A 14,213-nucleotide genomic window follows, 5' to 3' on the forward strand; every position below is an offset into this window, starting at 1 on the left:
AGTCTAGTCTTACCTAATGGTAGCAACGCTCCTGAACATGATGTTAACAAAATTTATCCGTCTGATGTGGAAGTTAAAAATGGGTTTCTTTCAATGATTTATTCGTTACTTCTCTTCGGTTTGGGTTTCCAAAGTTTCCACAAAGTTTCATTGATCTACAATCACTCGTTTTTCACGGGGGGGCCTCTAAAGTAGCGAAAGTTTACTTAAATTTTTGGGTCCGATACTTATCATTTTTGATTGTATGAACGGAGTGTGTGTTCTAACTTCTTGTACTTGAGATCCTTGAGTAATGTTGGTCATGGAATGCAGTTTAATTGCAATATTCAAGGAAGAAAATTTTGTTGAACCAAAAGAAGAAAATTGCATGCTTAAAGAAATGTTTCAGAAATACATGATCCACGTGTCTCGCGAAGATCTGTCAACATTTTTTCCACCTACGTAGGAGACACTCACTAGAAAATCAATTTGCAGAAGCAACTATTAATGTCACGTCACTGCTGACGTGTTAGGCGTTAACGTCTGGGTTATCGGCCATACCTTCAGAAACGACACAGACGTCTTTCAGAGCGGAGAGTAATTTATATCCCTTGCGTAAAAGTGACTGCAGATAAGTGCCTAGACGAGTAGTGATAAAAGTGGCGAGCAGCAGGGAACACGGGTTGTGAGTGAGATGTGGACGCCGGCGGTGGTCTCTGTGTGCCTGCTGGCCGCGTGGGCCGGCGCTCTGCCCTCCTCTGGCCCTCGCAGGGCGTTGCAGCTGCCCGGTGGGCGCATCGTGGGCGGCGAACCGGCCGAGATCTCGCAGTTCCCGTGGCAGGTCTCGGTGCTGTGGTACGGCCAGCTCGTCTGCGGCGGCTCCATCATCAGCAGCAGATGGGTGCTAACAGCAGCGCACTGCGTCGACTACGGTAGCGCGCGACAGTATGCAGTTCGAGCCGGTAGCTCCATATACTACCAAGGTGGAACTGTGTACAGGGCCGCTCAGTTAATTCTTCACAACAGTTATAGTAGTGTGACGACCGATTACGACGTCGCTCTCATCAAAATAAGGGGCACCATTTGGATGGGTGACAAAGTGAAGGTAAGAAGTGCAGAATTATCACAGAATCACTTAAGTAAAATGTAGAGATCAAAAAATTGAAATTCATGCACTCTCTATGTTTTACGACAGAATATGGCAGATCCATGGAATGCATGTGTGGAACGGTTATCATGAAGAGGCCGGCAGGTGTGGCCGAGAGGTTCTAGGCGCTTCAGTCTGGAACCACGCGACCGCCTAGGGCATGGGTGTGTTTGATGTCCTTAGATTAGTTAGATTTAAGTAGTTTCAAATTCTAGGGGACTGGTGACCTCAGATGTTAAGTCCCATAGTGCTCAGAGGCATTTGAACCATTTAGCATAAAGAGTGGGCCGCTAAACTGGTAATATTTTCACGAGTCAGCTCATGACCACAATTTAATGAATTGGGTTCCATGGAGCGTCGGAGAAAGGGTAAGAGGTGGTGATGTGTGTGCGTTCCACATTCTCTCATGAAACCAAACAAGATCATCACACTGAGCAATAGACAGCAGAAGGAGTTCAAAATTTGCATAATTATTTACTCAATTTGGGATCATCATACAGTGATAAAGGATTTGTCATCTTAATCCAACGAAAGTAAATAGTTCCAAATATACATACGCAAAGAATATATGAATATGTTTTTATCAGAGTAGGATAAATGGTCAGTCGTGGCCTTGATGAAACAGATATTCCAGGATGTGCCTGAAATTAATTAGGAAATCAGGACATCCGGACAGAACAAACTTCATCTTCCTGAATATGAGGTCAGTGTATTAATAACTGCGCCACTCCATTCGCTACTGTACAATGTCCTTCCGTTTACACACAATTTGCTCCGGATAACCTATGAAGTAAAACACCGTTTTACTCTTCATCGTCGCACAAACTAAGAACATGCGCTGGTGACCCTTCGACCTCGGACAAACTGTTACGCCAATTGCACTAACTCTGTTCGGAAAACTAGCTCTACAATAAAGTTGCAGGTATGTCACACAAACATCTTCGTGTTTTTCCTCAATCCGCTCGAAAAATTGATTCGGCATTCCTTCATTACAACTGAGATATTGATCTCAGAATAGTGACAAGACATTACTATCACGAAACTTCCTGGCAGATTAAAACTGCGTGCTGGACCGAGACTCGAACTCGGGACCTTTCTTCCAGAAGTGCTAGTTCTGCAAGGTTTCTCAGAAGAGCCTCTGTGAGGTATGGCAGCTAGGAGACGAGGTACTGGCAGAATTGAAGCTGTGATGACGGGTCGTGAGCTGTGTTTCGGTAGCTCAGATGGTAGGGCACTTGCCCGAGAAAGGCAAAGGTCACGAGTTCGAGTCTCGGTCTGGCACACAGTTTTAATCTGCCAGGAAGTTTCACATCAGCGCACACTCCGCTGCAGAGTGAAAATTTTATTCATTACTATCATGCAGTATAGATGCCGAATGCGGAAGGGTATGATCTTACAGCCACGCGTATTGTGAACAGTAGAGGAGCAATTCAGAGATAATAATTTGTATCAATACGACAATGCACCCTGTGATAAGGGAGCATCTGCGAATCCATAGTTTCTGGACAACATCATACAGATGACTGACGTGCCAAAGGTCGATCTGAAACCAATGGAAAGCTTTTGTGTTGAGGTAGAACATCAACTAGGCTTCAGACACCCGCGTACAAAATCACTACATTTCTGGTTACGGCTTCTGACGAGTAATGGGTTGCCATTCCTGCACATTACATTTTGCAAGCAGAATGCCATTTCTCATTGCATTCATAAATTCTTAATTATCTATAATTTTTAAAATATTGTTTAGAAATTTTAATGTCTTTTTAATTTAAATAAACTTACTAACCATATTTTTATCGTCTTAATTTTAGAAGCGAAAGGTCCATGGAAAACATTTAAAGTCGATTTTCTCGAGAACTTTTTGAGAGTTGCATCAAACTGCTTGGGGTATTAATATCTGAGCTATGAACTTCATGTACTACAAATACAAAAAAAGTAGAATAATTCGCCTGATGAATAGTCTCCTTGTTAGACTTTTTTGTAGTAACCAATCTTAATGCATTATGTGCCACTAATCTCATTCCTGTTGTTTCTTAATACTTCCGTATTTCTTTGCTTTACTCTTGACCTGTATTCCGTACTTAGCTCCGTTTTTCTTGAATATCTCGAAAACCGCGCCTTCTAGCGAAACTATTTGCTAGTACAAAATTAAACTATGTCTGATAGCCTACAGAAATATTCTATTCATTTTTCCTCTATAACTAACAGTTTCTGCGTTGCAGAGGATAGAAAAATCGTAGATTATTAAAAAATATTAGTTTAAAGATATAAATCAGTAGCAGCTAATAGAAGAAACAGACCCAGAGGAAAGTACAATGGCGGAATGGTTGTCTGCTGGCAGGTAACGAGGCCCCTGGTAGATAACGTGAGGTGAGAAAAGTCACTGGACAGCGATATGCACATTCACAGATGGTGACAGCAGAAAGTTATAAAAGGGCAGTGCAAACAGCGATCGGTTATTTGTAAGTGATTCAAGTAAAGAGCTTTATGATGTAATTATGGCTCCATTCGGAGGATTAACTGACTTTCACCGCGGAGTGGTACTTGGCCCATCTGATATTCCATTTCGGAAATCATTATTGAATTCAGTATTCCGAGATCCACAGTGTCAAGCGTAAGCTGAGAATGACAAGTTTCAGATATAGCCTCTCACCACGGACCACGGAGTGGCCGATGGCCTTCACTGGTCGACCAACAGCAAGGGCGTTTGCGTACAGTTGTCAGAGCTAAGAGACAAGAAACACTGCGTGAAATAGCTGCAGAAATCAGTGTAGGACGTACGGCGAAAGTATCTGTTTTGAGAGTCCGGCGAAACTTGACGTTAATAATCTACGGCAGCAGACAATCGACTCCAGTGCCTTTGCTAACAACACGATGCAGGCTTCTGCGCCTTGTGGCCGACTTCAGCTGGTAAGAACTGATGATAAGGTCCGTGTGTGGCGCAGACTACACGAAGCCATGGGGCCAGGTTGTCTCCAAGGCACTGTGCAAGATGTTGGTGGCTACAAAGCTGTGTGGGATGTGTTTACATGTAATGGACTGGGTTCTCCGGTCGAACTACACCATTCATTGACTGGAAAAGTTTATGTTCGGCAAATTGGAGACTATATGCAGCCATTCATGCATTTCATGTTCCCAAAGACCAGGCCACAGTTATTCGCAAGTGATTTGAGAAACATTCTGGACATTTCGAGCGAATGGTTTGGCCACGCAGATCGCCCGAGATGAATCTCATCGGACATTTATGGGACATAATCGGCAGGTCAGTTAATGTACAAAATCCTGCACTGGCAACACTTTCGCAATTATAGGTGGCTGTGGAGGCAGCATTGCTCAGTATTTTGGCAGAGAACTTCCAGCGGTTTGTTGAGTCGATGCCGCGTCGAGTTGCTACACTACGCTGGGCAAAAACAGGTCCGACACAATATTAGGAGGTATCCCGTCACTTTTTTCACTCAGGTACTTAAAAAAAAGGGAACTAATAATTATGTGTTTCTCATTTTCTACAACTTGTTTTAGAAGTAATTACAAAAATACCGATCGTATTAATTACTTACTTGTTGTAGCATCAACAACGATGGAAATGTGTAAAAAATGTAAAAATGTAGCTGTTAATCAGATGGTATGTATGAACCTTATTGATGCTGTGAACGATTGGGCTATCTACCCAAATATGGCTAACTCCTACAATGTTTCGTATTTGTCGCTCAAGTGACTACAATTTAAGCTAAAAGCTGAACATATTTTACATGTCAGTGGTTTGATTTTGTTTCTCTGATAAAATCATTCAGTCATGGTTAAAAATGGCTAGAAACATGTATTTAATTCAACCAATCTTTTCCTAAATTCACTTACCCCACAAAACTAGGAATCAAGAGGCTGCAGTTTGTGAGGGATCTATGTTGGTAAGCTATCGATGTATTATTTTCGCTATTGTATGTTCACCCTCTCCAAGCTTCTTGAAAGTGAACGGGCCCAAGTGAAAACTGGCTCTCCATCTGTGGGTGACAGTTTCGGATAGCGATTTCCAACTGAAATTTCCTTTATACTCAAAAACACTAGAATTTTCACAAAGTAAGCAAAATGTCTTAGACGCTGCCCTGAAACATCTGATGTGTTCCATTCTACTCTTTTTTGCTGAGGCCTTTCAGTGGATGCAAGAGGTGCTACTTTCCTTAGGTGCATATTCAGTTTGGACTGGCGAATGTGAGTGACAGACGGAACAACTAATTAAATGCGTTGGTGATTTTCGTGTTTGGTTTAACTGGCCTGATACAATTTACAGGGCGTTACCAACAAACTTCAAGGGGTTGTAGAGGATGCCGCGAGGAATACATTGTGGGTCGGAATCTGTGTACGGAAGCGTCATCTTACGACACTTCAGAGCGTCGAAGTTATAGCAGCCAGCGCCTGGCGCTAGACCACCCCTCTGGCAGCAATCGTGATTCTGTGGACCGATGGACTGTAGAAGGAACATCTCGCAGTGTTGTTTGTTGTTCTGTAATCAGACTGATGGCCAAAACCGCCAGTGGAGAAAATGGAGCTAGATGCTGTGTAGACGAGCATTGCCTCCTATAAATGCAATGCTCTTTTGCTTCAGTTGATGACGGTTTCAGATATGGGTTACCATATGCAGTTGATTTTTCTTCTTTATACTGAAAGACACAGGAGATTTTACAAGGTTCCAGGAAAAAAATCATCTGAAAACTGGAAACCTGTGTACGAAACCATCATCCACAAGGCAACAGAGCACCGCATTCCCACGAAACAAGGCCGGTTTAAGCAGCAGCTAGCTCTCTCTTCTCCACTGCTGGTCATAGCAAATCAGTAACAATTACTGAATAACAAACAGCACTGGGAGACGTTTCGCCAATTGTCCGTCAGCGAACAAAGTCATGTTTACTGCCGAGGGGTGACGTAGCAGACACCGGCGCCTGTACTTCGCCGCTCTGTTGAGTCGTTGGATGACATTTCTGGACACGGGTTCCTTTCTTCAATTTGTTACACGTGACACCCTCTGCAACGCTGCGTAGTTTGTCGGTATCATTTTGTAACACGGTGCATAAGGCGCGAGAACAGATTACTATGAAGGACACAGAGATGCTTACTCTTGTAAGACATCTGACACAGCTTGAAAGGGATATCATGTGTGCCTCCATTTGGAGGCACACATTTGGAGTTTCTGAAGTGGCAGTGTCCTGCTGTTGGAGTGCATGGGGAGGTTACGACTACTCGTCTTGAAGATTCCGACCGGCCACGTCTCAAAACAAGAAGGGATGGACTTTTTATTGTGCACAGAGCATAACATAAACATTTCATATCTGCTCCTACCATCTGAGAGCGAGTAATGGAGTCCTTGCGCCTTCGGTTGAAGACTAGCAACAGCCTAACTAGAGAATTGCCATCCCATGCAAGGTTTTTGTTAGCACAAATAGTGCGTTTGGAGTGATACCGCGACTGGGAAACATGGACTGTTGATGAATGGAGGCGCTTTGTGTTCAGCGGTTAATCGAGATTCTGTACTACCCTGGATGACCAACTTCGTGAGTATGGCAGTGACCTGGTGAGAGCTGCCATTCTTCCAATGTTTTGGAGAAGCACAACTGGGTTACTACCCAACCATGGTATTATTGGACTTGGCCTCTCGTGGTCCTTATAGGAAACACACATTAATGTCACAGCAAAAAAGGATAAAGGTGACTAGGGAAAACGAATCACACTGTCTCTGTTTTCAGGTCATTTGTGCATATACTGTCCAGAAGATCAGCGTGTCCTCGTAAAATGTCGTCAGTAGTCCAGTAAGGTGTTATCCGTAATGATGAGTACCTATGAGAGTGGCAAACAAAGGATGACTTCCTGGAAACGGACACATTCGGGTGAAAAATATCTTATAGTCAAAGGAAAAAAAAACTTTGCAGAAATAAAGAAAACAGTATGAGGCAATGATATATCTACAGAAAGAACTCTTGTGGGCAGAAAAGTGGGAAAGAAGCCAAAAAAATGTTGAAATGTGTGTGAAATTTTATGGGGCTTAACTGCTAAGGTCATCATTCCCTAAGCTTAACACTACTTAACCTAAATTATCCTAAGGACAAACACACACACCCATGCCCGAGGGAGAATTCTAACCTCAGCCGGGACCAGACGTACAGTCCAGGACTGCAGCGCCTTGGACCGCTCGGCTAATCCCGTAAGGCGAAAGAAGTCAGAATGAACAGCAAAATACATTATAAATGCGTAAAGAAAGCAGGAGAAACCTCGGGAAAAGTTAAAACTCCTGTTAAAAATAAAGCTGTCTAGAAAGGTAGTTTCTCTAGATGACTGGGCAACACACTTATTCGAAAAAAATGTGGTATTTTCAGCACAAGAAGGAACTCCCAACGTTGAGGAAGCAGCTTATATTTTCCAAAACTGAGGTAAATTTTCAGGAGGTAGAGAAACATTTCGGAAAATTTGGAGAGAGATGATATTTCGTTGAAAAAATGTAAAAAAAGAGAAGTATCCTAACAATACAGAGTATGGGGAATATTTGAGAGTAACCGAAAATAATGAAAAGGGCCCAAACAAAGCAGTGATATTCATGGACAGTTCGCGGTACCTTACGCATTTTACCATGAAAAAGTTCCGGGTGTAATGACTAACAGCAGTGCGGACGAAAGATCTATTGCTTTTCACGATGCAGCCACAATGGATTTCATAGATGCAGCAGAGTTAATCTGTGATTCTAAATCTACATCTCAAGATAATTACGATGATGCGAATAGGGATAATTATCACAAATAGAAGACAAACTGATTCCTAACATCCTAGGCGATATGTTGTTGTTACTGATAACGCACTGCATCATTGTGTTTAGATAATTGAAGCCTCCATTCCCGCAAATCACAAGAAAACCACATTACTAAATGCCTCATTCATAACATAATTAGTTTTGCACCGAACTTAACAAGAAATGTGCTTTTAAAACATGTGCATTGTAGTAAGGAAAAGTCAGTTTTTGAAGCAGATGCAGTTTTAAATCATAAGAAAGACACTGCTCTGAGGCTCCTACGAAGCCACTGTGGTGTCAACCTGTAGAGGTAATATGGAATACTGTGAATCAAAAAATCCCAGAAAAAATGTTTCTTTCATTAATCACACTGTGTACAACAACCTGGTTGGTTAAAAGCTTTCGAACATGTAAAAAGAATAGAAAATGAATATTGGCGCAGAGATGGGTTAATGGAAGAAGCAATAGGGACCATAATAATCAGTGTTGGGCTGGAGAGTGAAGATGGATATGCAGGACATGACGACAACAGTGATGTGGAGACTGACACGGGCATGACACTGGAAATGATTTCAGTGAAGTAGGTACAGCAAATGAACTTGGCCTATACCCCCTGTGTGACAGAGCATACACTTCATAGCTCTAATGACCAAGGTTACAGCAGTTTTTAGTCGTAGCGGGAACACTGACGGCCCAACTGTACGTCACGGACATTCTGCGTCGTCATGTTTTACTTCTCACCAGCTGGGACGTAATCTCATCCAGGCGAGAGGTGGTGGGTGAACGCCATAGTGCCAAGTTCTACGCAAATTTGGCTCAATCCTGTAATTATTCAAATAGCGCTACGTACACTCTCAAAGCGCGAAGTTTCATTTCGTTTCCTCCTATTCTTCTGGGTGTTTCACTTCTTTGGTCAGGCGGAGTATAATTTCACTTTTTTTTTCCCCTGGGGTAGTTAATGAAAGTTTGTGAGTCTCAGATTTGGCCAGCAAACAAATCAGAGAAAAGTATGTTATTTTGTTTAGTGAACAGTAAGATTAAACCTTTTAAAGACTCGGCGTGTTTCTTAAAGATTCTTGTACATTGCTTTCCACAAATCTGTGTCAGATAGGTAATAACGCTGATCATCAGTAAAAGAACGTTGTATAGTCGTTTGAAGAAAGTCAGTTGTGGCTAAATTCAACGATATATCCAAAAACAGTTTCTAAGAGATCTCCAGGAAGCATAGAAATAAGTTCTGCCAGCAGTGTATCTGAAGGTGCTGAAAAGCTTTTCCTATGATCGAAGTATATCTTAACAACAAAAAGTATATGATAGATGTCTTGACAGTAATCGGTGTGACAAACTGCCTATTTGCTTCTGTCTCGGGTTCTATGGCCGACGTTCGTCTGATAATTTTACTGAAGTTTCGCCAGCAAGAGTGGTTGGCATTGTCAAAGATTAACCCTCCATTGCCGGTGGTGAACTGGAGCCGAGCTCGCGGCCGCAGACTATATGTAGCTGGCACGCCAACATCTGAGGGCTTCTCCGCGGTCATTTCCGGTGCGGTTCTCCTCTTGCTACGGTCGTTCGCTGCTGTACGGGAAGTCAAGATCCATTTACCTTAAGCCTTTCCTCTTTCCTGTTGAAGCTATTCCCGTATTTGTGTATTTCTACAGCTTCTCCAAACAAGCGGGTATGATAGTGCTTCTCTACAGCTAGAATCTCCGTGTCGGTGAATTTTATTCCATGGTCGGTCTCACTCAGCGAGTGCTCTGCGACGGCTGATTTCTCCACCTGCCACAACCTGCAATGTCGCTTATGTTCTTTGATCCTGGTGCTGATTGATCGTCCAGTCATTCCGACATAAACTTTTCCGCATGTTCATGGTGTACGGTATATCCCCGACATTGCAAGTGGGTCCCTTTTATCCTTTGCCGATCTAGGACATTCTTTGATCTTCCTTGTCGGTTTGAAAATTGTCTTTACCCCGGGTTTGTGCAGTATACGGCCTATTCTGTCCGTCACTCTGGGAATGTATGGCAGAAAGGCCGCTCCCGACATTTCTTTTCCTGATTTCTTACTTCGCCGAGTGTTTGGCTCTGTTACACTTCTAATATAATTTGTGGAGTACCCATTGTTCCTCAGAACACTTTCCAGACGTTGCATTTCGCGTTTGAGGTGCTGCGGCTCACATATTCGTCCTGCTCGCGTTACGAACGTATGAATCATGCTTCTTTTTCTGTCTAAGGTGGTTATTTGATAGTTTGTGCAGGTATCGGTTTACGGTACACGCTATGTCCCAGGTTTCCGCCGTCCCTTGTGACCAGCACGTCTAGGAATGGTAGTTTTTTGTCCTTTCCCACTTTCATGGAAAATTTTATGTTGGTGTGGAGGCTGTTTAAGTGTCTTAGGAATTCACCGAGCTGTTCTTCACCATGGCAACATACACGAAAGTATCATCGACGCACCTGTACCACACCTTAGATTTACAAGTCGCCGAATCCAGTGCCTGTGCTTCGAAATGTTCCATGAAGAAGTTGGCCACCACTGGACTAAGGGGACTACTCATGGCAACGCCTTCCCGCTGTTCGTAGCAATCGCAATTCCACGACGTGAAATAGCTCGTGGTGAGACATGCATGGAAGAGCTTTGTGATGTCTTTCGGGAAAATGGAACCGCTGTGCTCCAGAGCGTCGCTGAGTGGCACTTGCGTAAACAGAGAAACAATATCAAAGCTGACCAAGATGTCGTTTGGTGCAAGTTTTAGTTTCTTCAGCTTTGATATTGTTTACCAGAAGCAAATAGGCAGTTTGTCAACATCTGGCCACGAAAGCCTGAACAATTTAGCAATCGGTGTCTGGATACCTCTGACCAGTTAGTGAGAGTTAGCATCGAGTGGCGGCTACTATGTACAGTAATTTATAATTAACAAATAAGCACCAGCAATACGTTCACGACAAATCTTCCATTCCGCAGAGGAGTCCAAGCTGGTATGAACGTAGTAGACGGATCAAAGCATGTGGCCAGTATGCCTACGCTGCTTTAAAATCTCCACAGATGTGCTGTTGCATTCCTTTCAAGCACTCCCTGCTGAAAAGAACGATAAGGGATGTCCACGAATGAAGTCTCCGGGTCCGAATTCAGGTGCTCACACAGTTTCCAATTTTCAGTGAATCTTGTTTCCATTAATGCTTCTGTGCATGATATTAATACACATTATTACCTGAATTATATATATATATATATATATATATATATATATATATATATATATATATATATATATATATCCTTAGACTCATAATAGTGATCACTTAGGTTAGCCAAAAGGTTGTTATTTTGTAATAACTATGGCTGCCTCAATTATACTGCAGTAGAGCGAATCCCAAAATACGTATAAGCTTTACTCCTCACCTTCCCTTTTCAGTTCTTGTATTACTTCTTCCGTATTTTACCTGATAATGAAGTTTCGAACGTGCTGCGATAGGTCTAAATTTCGAATATTCTTTTTTTGTTTTGTTCGCGCTTGCATACAATGATCTGCTGCTGAGGCACACATTTGCGAACTTCTTCTCTAATTGAAATTAGTAATAGCAGAGCCTATCAATAATATTCGAAGTTAAGCAATCCAGCTTTGTAAAATACATGAGAATCGTGACATTGGTATAATACTTCTGAAGAAGTCATTAAACGGAGACTGCCGGACGGTCGTGGGTATGAAAACTGTAATCCATATAGTCAAGGATATAGGCACAATAATATTACAGATAGCAGGCATTTCATTCAGTCCGGATGGCACACTTCATACGGACGGAATATCATGCATGGCCTATATATGGGAACTTCTGCCAGAAATATCTTTAAAAGATCCGATCAAGGTTTGTGGGAGGTTCTCTTTGGTAACAGGCCGACGCTAGAACTTAAAACCTCTTGTTGAGGTGCCACGTGTTCGGCAATGTGTGCGGGACGGTGTGCTCCGGAACACCTGCGCCCGTCCTGCTTTACAGATAGGGACATCCTCTTGCCTTCATGATGGACTGTAGTGAGACGTGGACGTCCAACACCTCGTCGCTACTCATGGTTGCAATTTCCTTCAAGCACTTTCTTTAGATTCTCACTGCAGTAGAACGCTAACAGTTGACCAACTTAGCTGTTTCCAACATGATGCTTCCCAAACTACAGGCCGTAGCAATGTACCTTGTGTCAAAGTCGCATTACCAGATTTTTCCCTTTTCGGGACAACATCTATAAAATTTTTCGACATTGCAGGTACCAGGATGATACGATGGTAACTCATCGACGAATAAGGATATTTACCAGCCTCGGGTATGGCCAGTTCCTTAGAGTCCTCCCACGTGGCATGGGAGCGTGAAGTAATTGTCATGGTACTCAGAGCATCCAATGGACACTAAGTGAGAGGAGTTAGCGTTTTCCACATTATCGGGTTTTTACCAGGCCAGTGTGACTTGGTTTTCTGGTATTCAGCGTCTGTAGTTGCCCCTGTACTTCCTCTGCTGAGCTTGTATCTAAGGCCTCCCCTCCTTCACCGTGTACCGATAGGGATATTACGAAGTGCTAGGTCATATCTATGAAGCACTGGGGTGCCGATATGGGCGAAGTTCATTGCAGACATGACAGTTAAGGGTGTCTGGCTTTGCTGCCTGCTCACATACGTCACTGTCTCTTGTGGGCGACACGGAATGTCCTTTGAGGTTTTTGTGCTGAGTCATTGTCCAAACAGAGAGTTACTATCCTGTCTGCCCCCAGCCAGTATTTGTGCCCTCAATTGAAGACTTAAAGTCGCTAAACAGCTGGTTAAGCAGACGGCTGGTGTCAGCACTCCTCGTCAGCCGACGCACGCGGTTTCCCTTCGCATTCGCACTGAAGTTTTCCTACCGTTAATGGTTTATTAAGCGTACATTTACATCCAATCAGTTGCCAAGTACGTGCTGATTAAGTTAAGGCCTCAATAAGTTGATCCTTCCCTGAAAAGACTACACTTGCATTCAAGCAATAATCAAAGGTACACTGCGGTAGTGGTGGCGACATGTATTTTCTGAACGTAAATAAAAGAATGCTGGGCTGGTTTTCACGATTTTATCTAACTGGTGAAGCATTTTTTCACACAGATGACATATTATAAATATCATATAAATTGCCATTACAATATCTCATGAAGTTAACTACATGTGTGGTTGAATGCCCGACATGGATTTTACACTGGGGGTGCTTTGCAGGTGACGTGATTGAGATCCAATTTCTGAAGTCGAGGGCAGAGAACGGACGCTTCACTGCCATTGTGCGTGCTTAGTACATATAGCGCGCCAACCGACTTTTGGCATCCCTCTCACAGTCTTAGATTCATACCATGCCATCTTTGGCCCTGCCCGCTGCTCATAGACTCTCATGTATCGAGCCATACGTTTGTAGGATAGACTATCAACCTTTTACTTGCGCGTTAAACAACAGAATGAAGACATCTTGTCTCATTAGAGCACAGGCTCGTCTCGTCCCCCTTTCCCCTCAGTTGACATCTAAATAAGGTGAACTTTCGGGTTTCCTCCTCCGATTGACGAAGATGGCGTTTTATACGTCCAGGTGTAGCTCCTTCTCTCTGGCACTATCAGTGATTACCTTTGTCTAGGGTGCAACTCAGCGGTCCCGTTAATTTTATGCTGTTTCCCTTCCACAAAGAAATATCTAGAATCTGCTTCCAGTCTCAGGTGAACGCAGCTGCAAACAATGAAGATTGCTATCTTCAAAAATATCGTATTTATGCTACACTTAACTTGTGCACTATTCGGAGCACGCCTTTCTGGTGGTCCTGCGGTCCTGGTCGAACCTACCGACGGAGGAAGTGACTGAGCGGCGGGTTTTCTTTGCCAATCAGGAACCAAAAGGATGCAACTGGTCCATGATAATAATTTTTTGTAGCTCAATGGCCTCATGCGAGACTGTCAACTGGACGCCGCTTCGACGACTTGTGTGTTCCTTACCTATCCCCGTTATCCAACTAGGGAAAGAGGACCTAAATTTTAACGTGGAACCTGAAGCACGCGTCGTTTGTGGCGGCTCCTCACTTCATAGAGAGGTGAATGCTAGATTAAAACGCAGAGCGGGAAATCCGATACGATGACCTCTGGATTTCCAGGAATGCACTTCCCTGCTGAACCACCAGACCGAACTCGCAGCTGTTCCAAACTCATGCACGCAATGCGTTATTAATGACAACCCAATACTGGTTTCTCACTAGGTTATCACTACATCCGAGATGCTAGAATGGTTTTGGCTTAATGGTGGGCGAGGGCTGCGAAGGGAGAGTGGGGACCTGGACCT

At 43.3% G+C, this 14,213-nt stretch overlaps 1 protein-coding gene across 1 annotated transcript in view; it reads left to right on the forward strand.

Moving 5' to 3' along the window:
* Window positions 1–660: 660 nt before the first annotated feature.
* Window positions 661–14,213, forward strand: part of LOC126354553 (trypsin alpha-3-like) — a 51,354-nt gene continuing 37,801 nt past the window's right edge. The window contains exon 1 of the mRNA XM_050004295.1: window positions 661–1,084. Within this exon, the coding sequence (XP_049860252.1) occupies window positions 674–1,084 (411 nt within the window). The 5' untranslated portion in view covers window positions 661–673. The remainder of the gene's footprint in view (window positions 1,085–14,213) is intronic.

This window comes from Schistocerca gregaria, chromosome 3 (assembly GCF_023897955.1).
Source record: "Schistocerca gregaria isolate iqSchGreg1 chromosome 3, iqSchGreg1.2, whole genome shotgun sequence".
Lineage (NCBI taxonomy): Eukaryota > Metazoa > Arthropoda > Insecta > Orthoptera > Acrididae > Schistocerca > Schistocerca gregaria.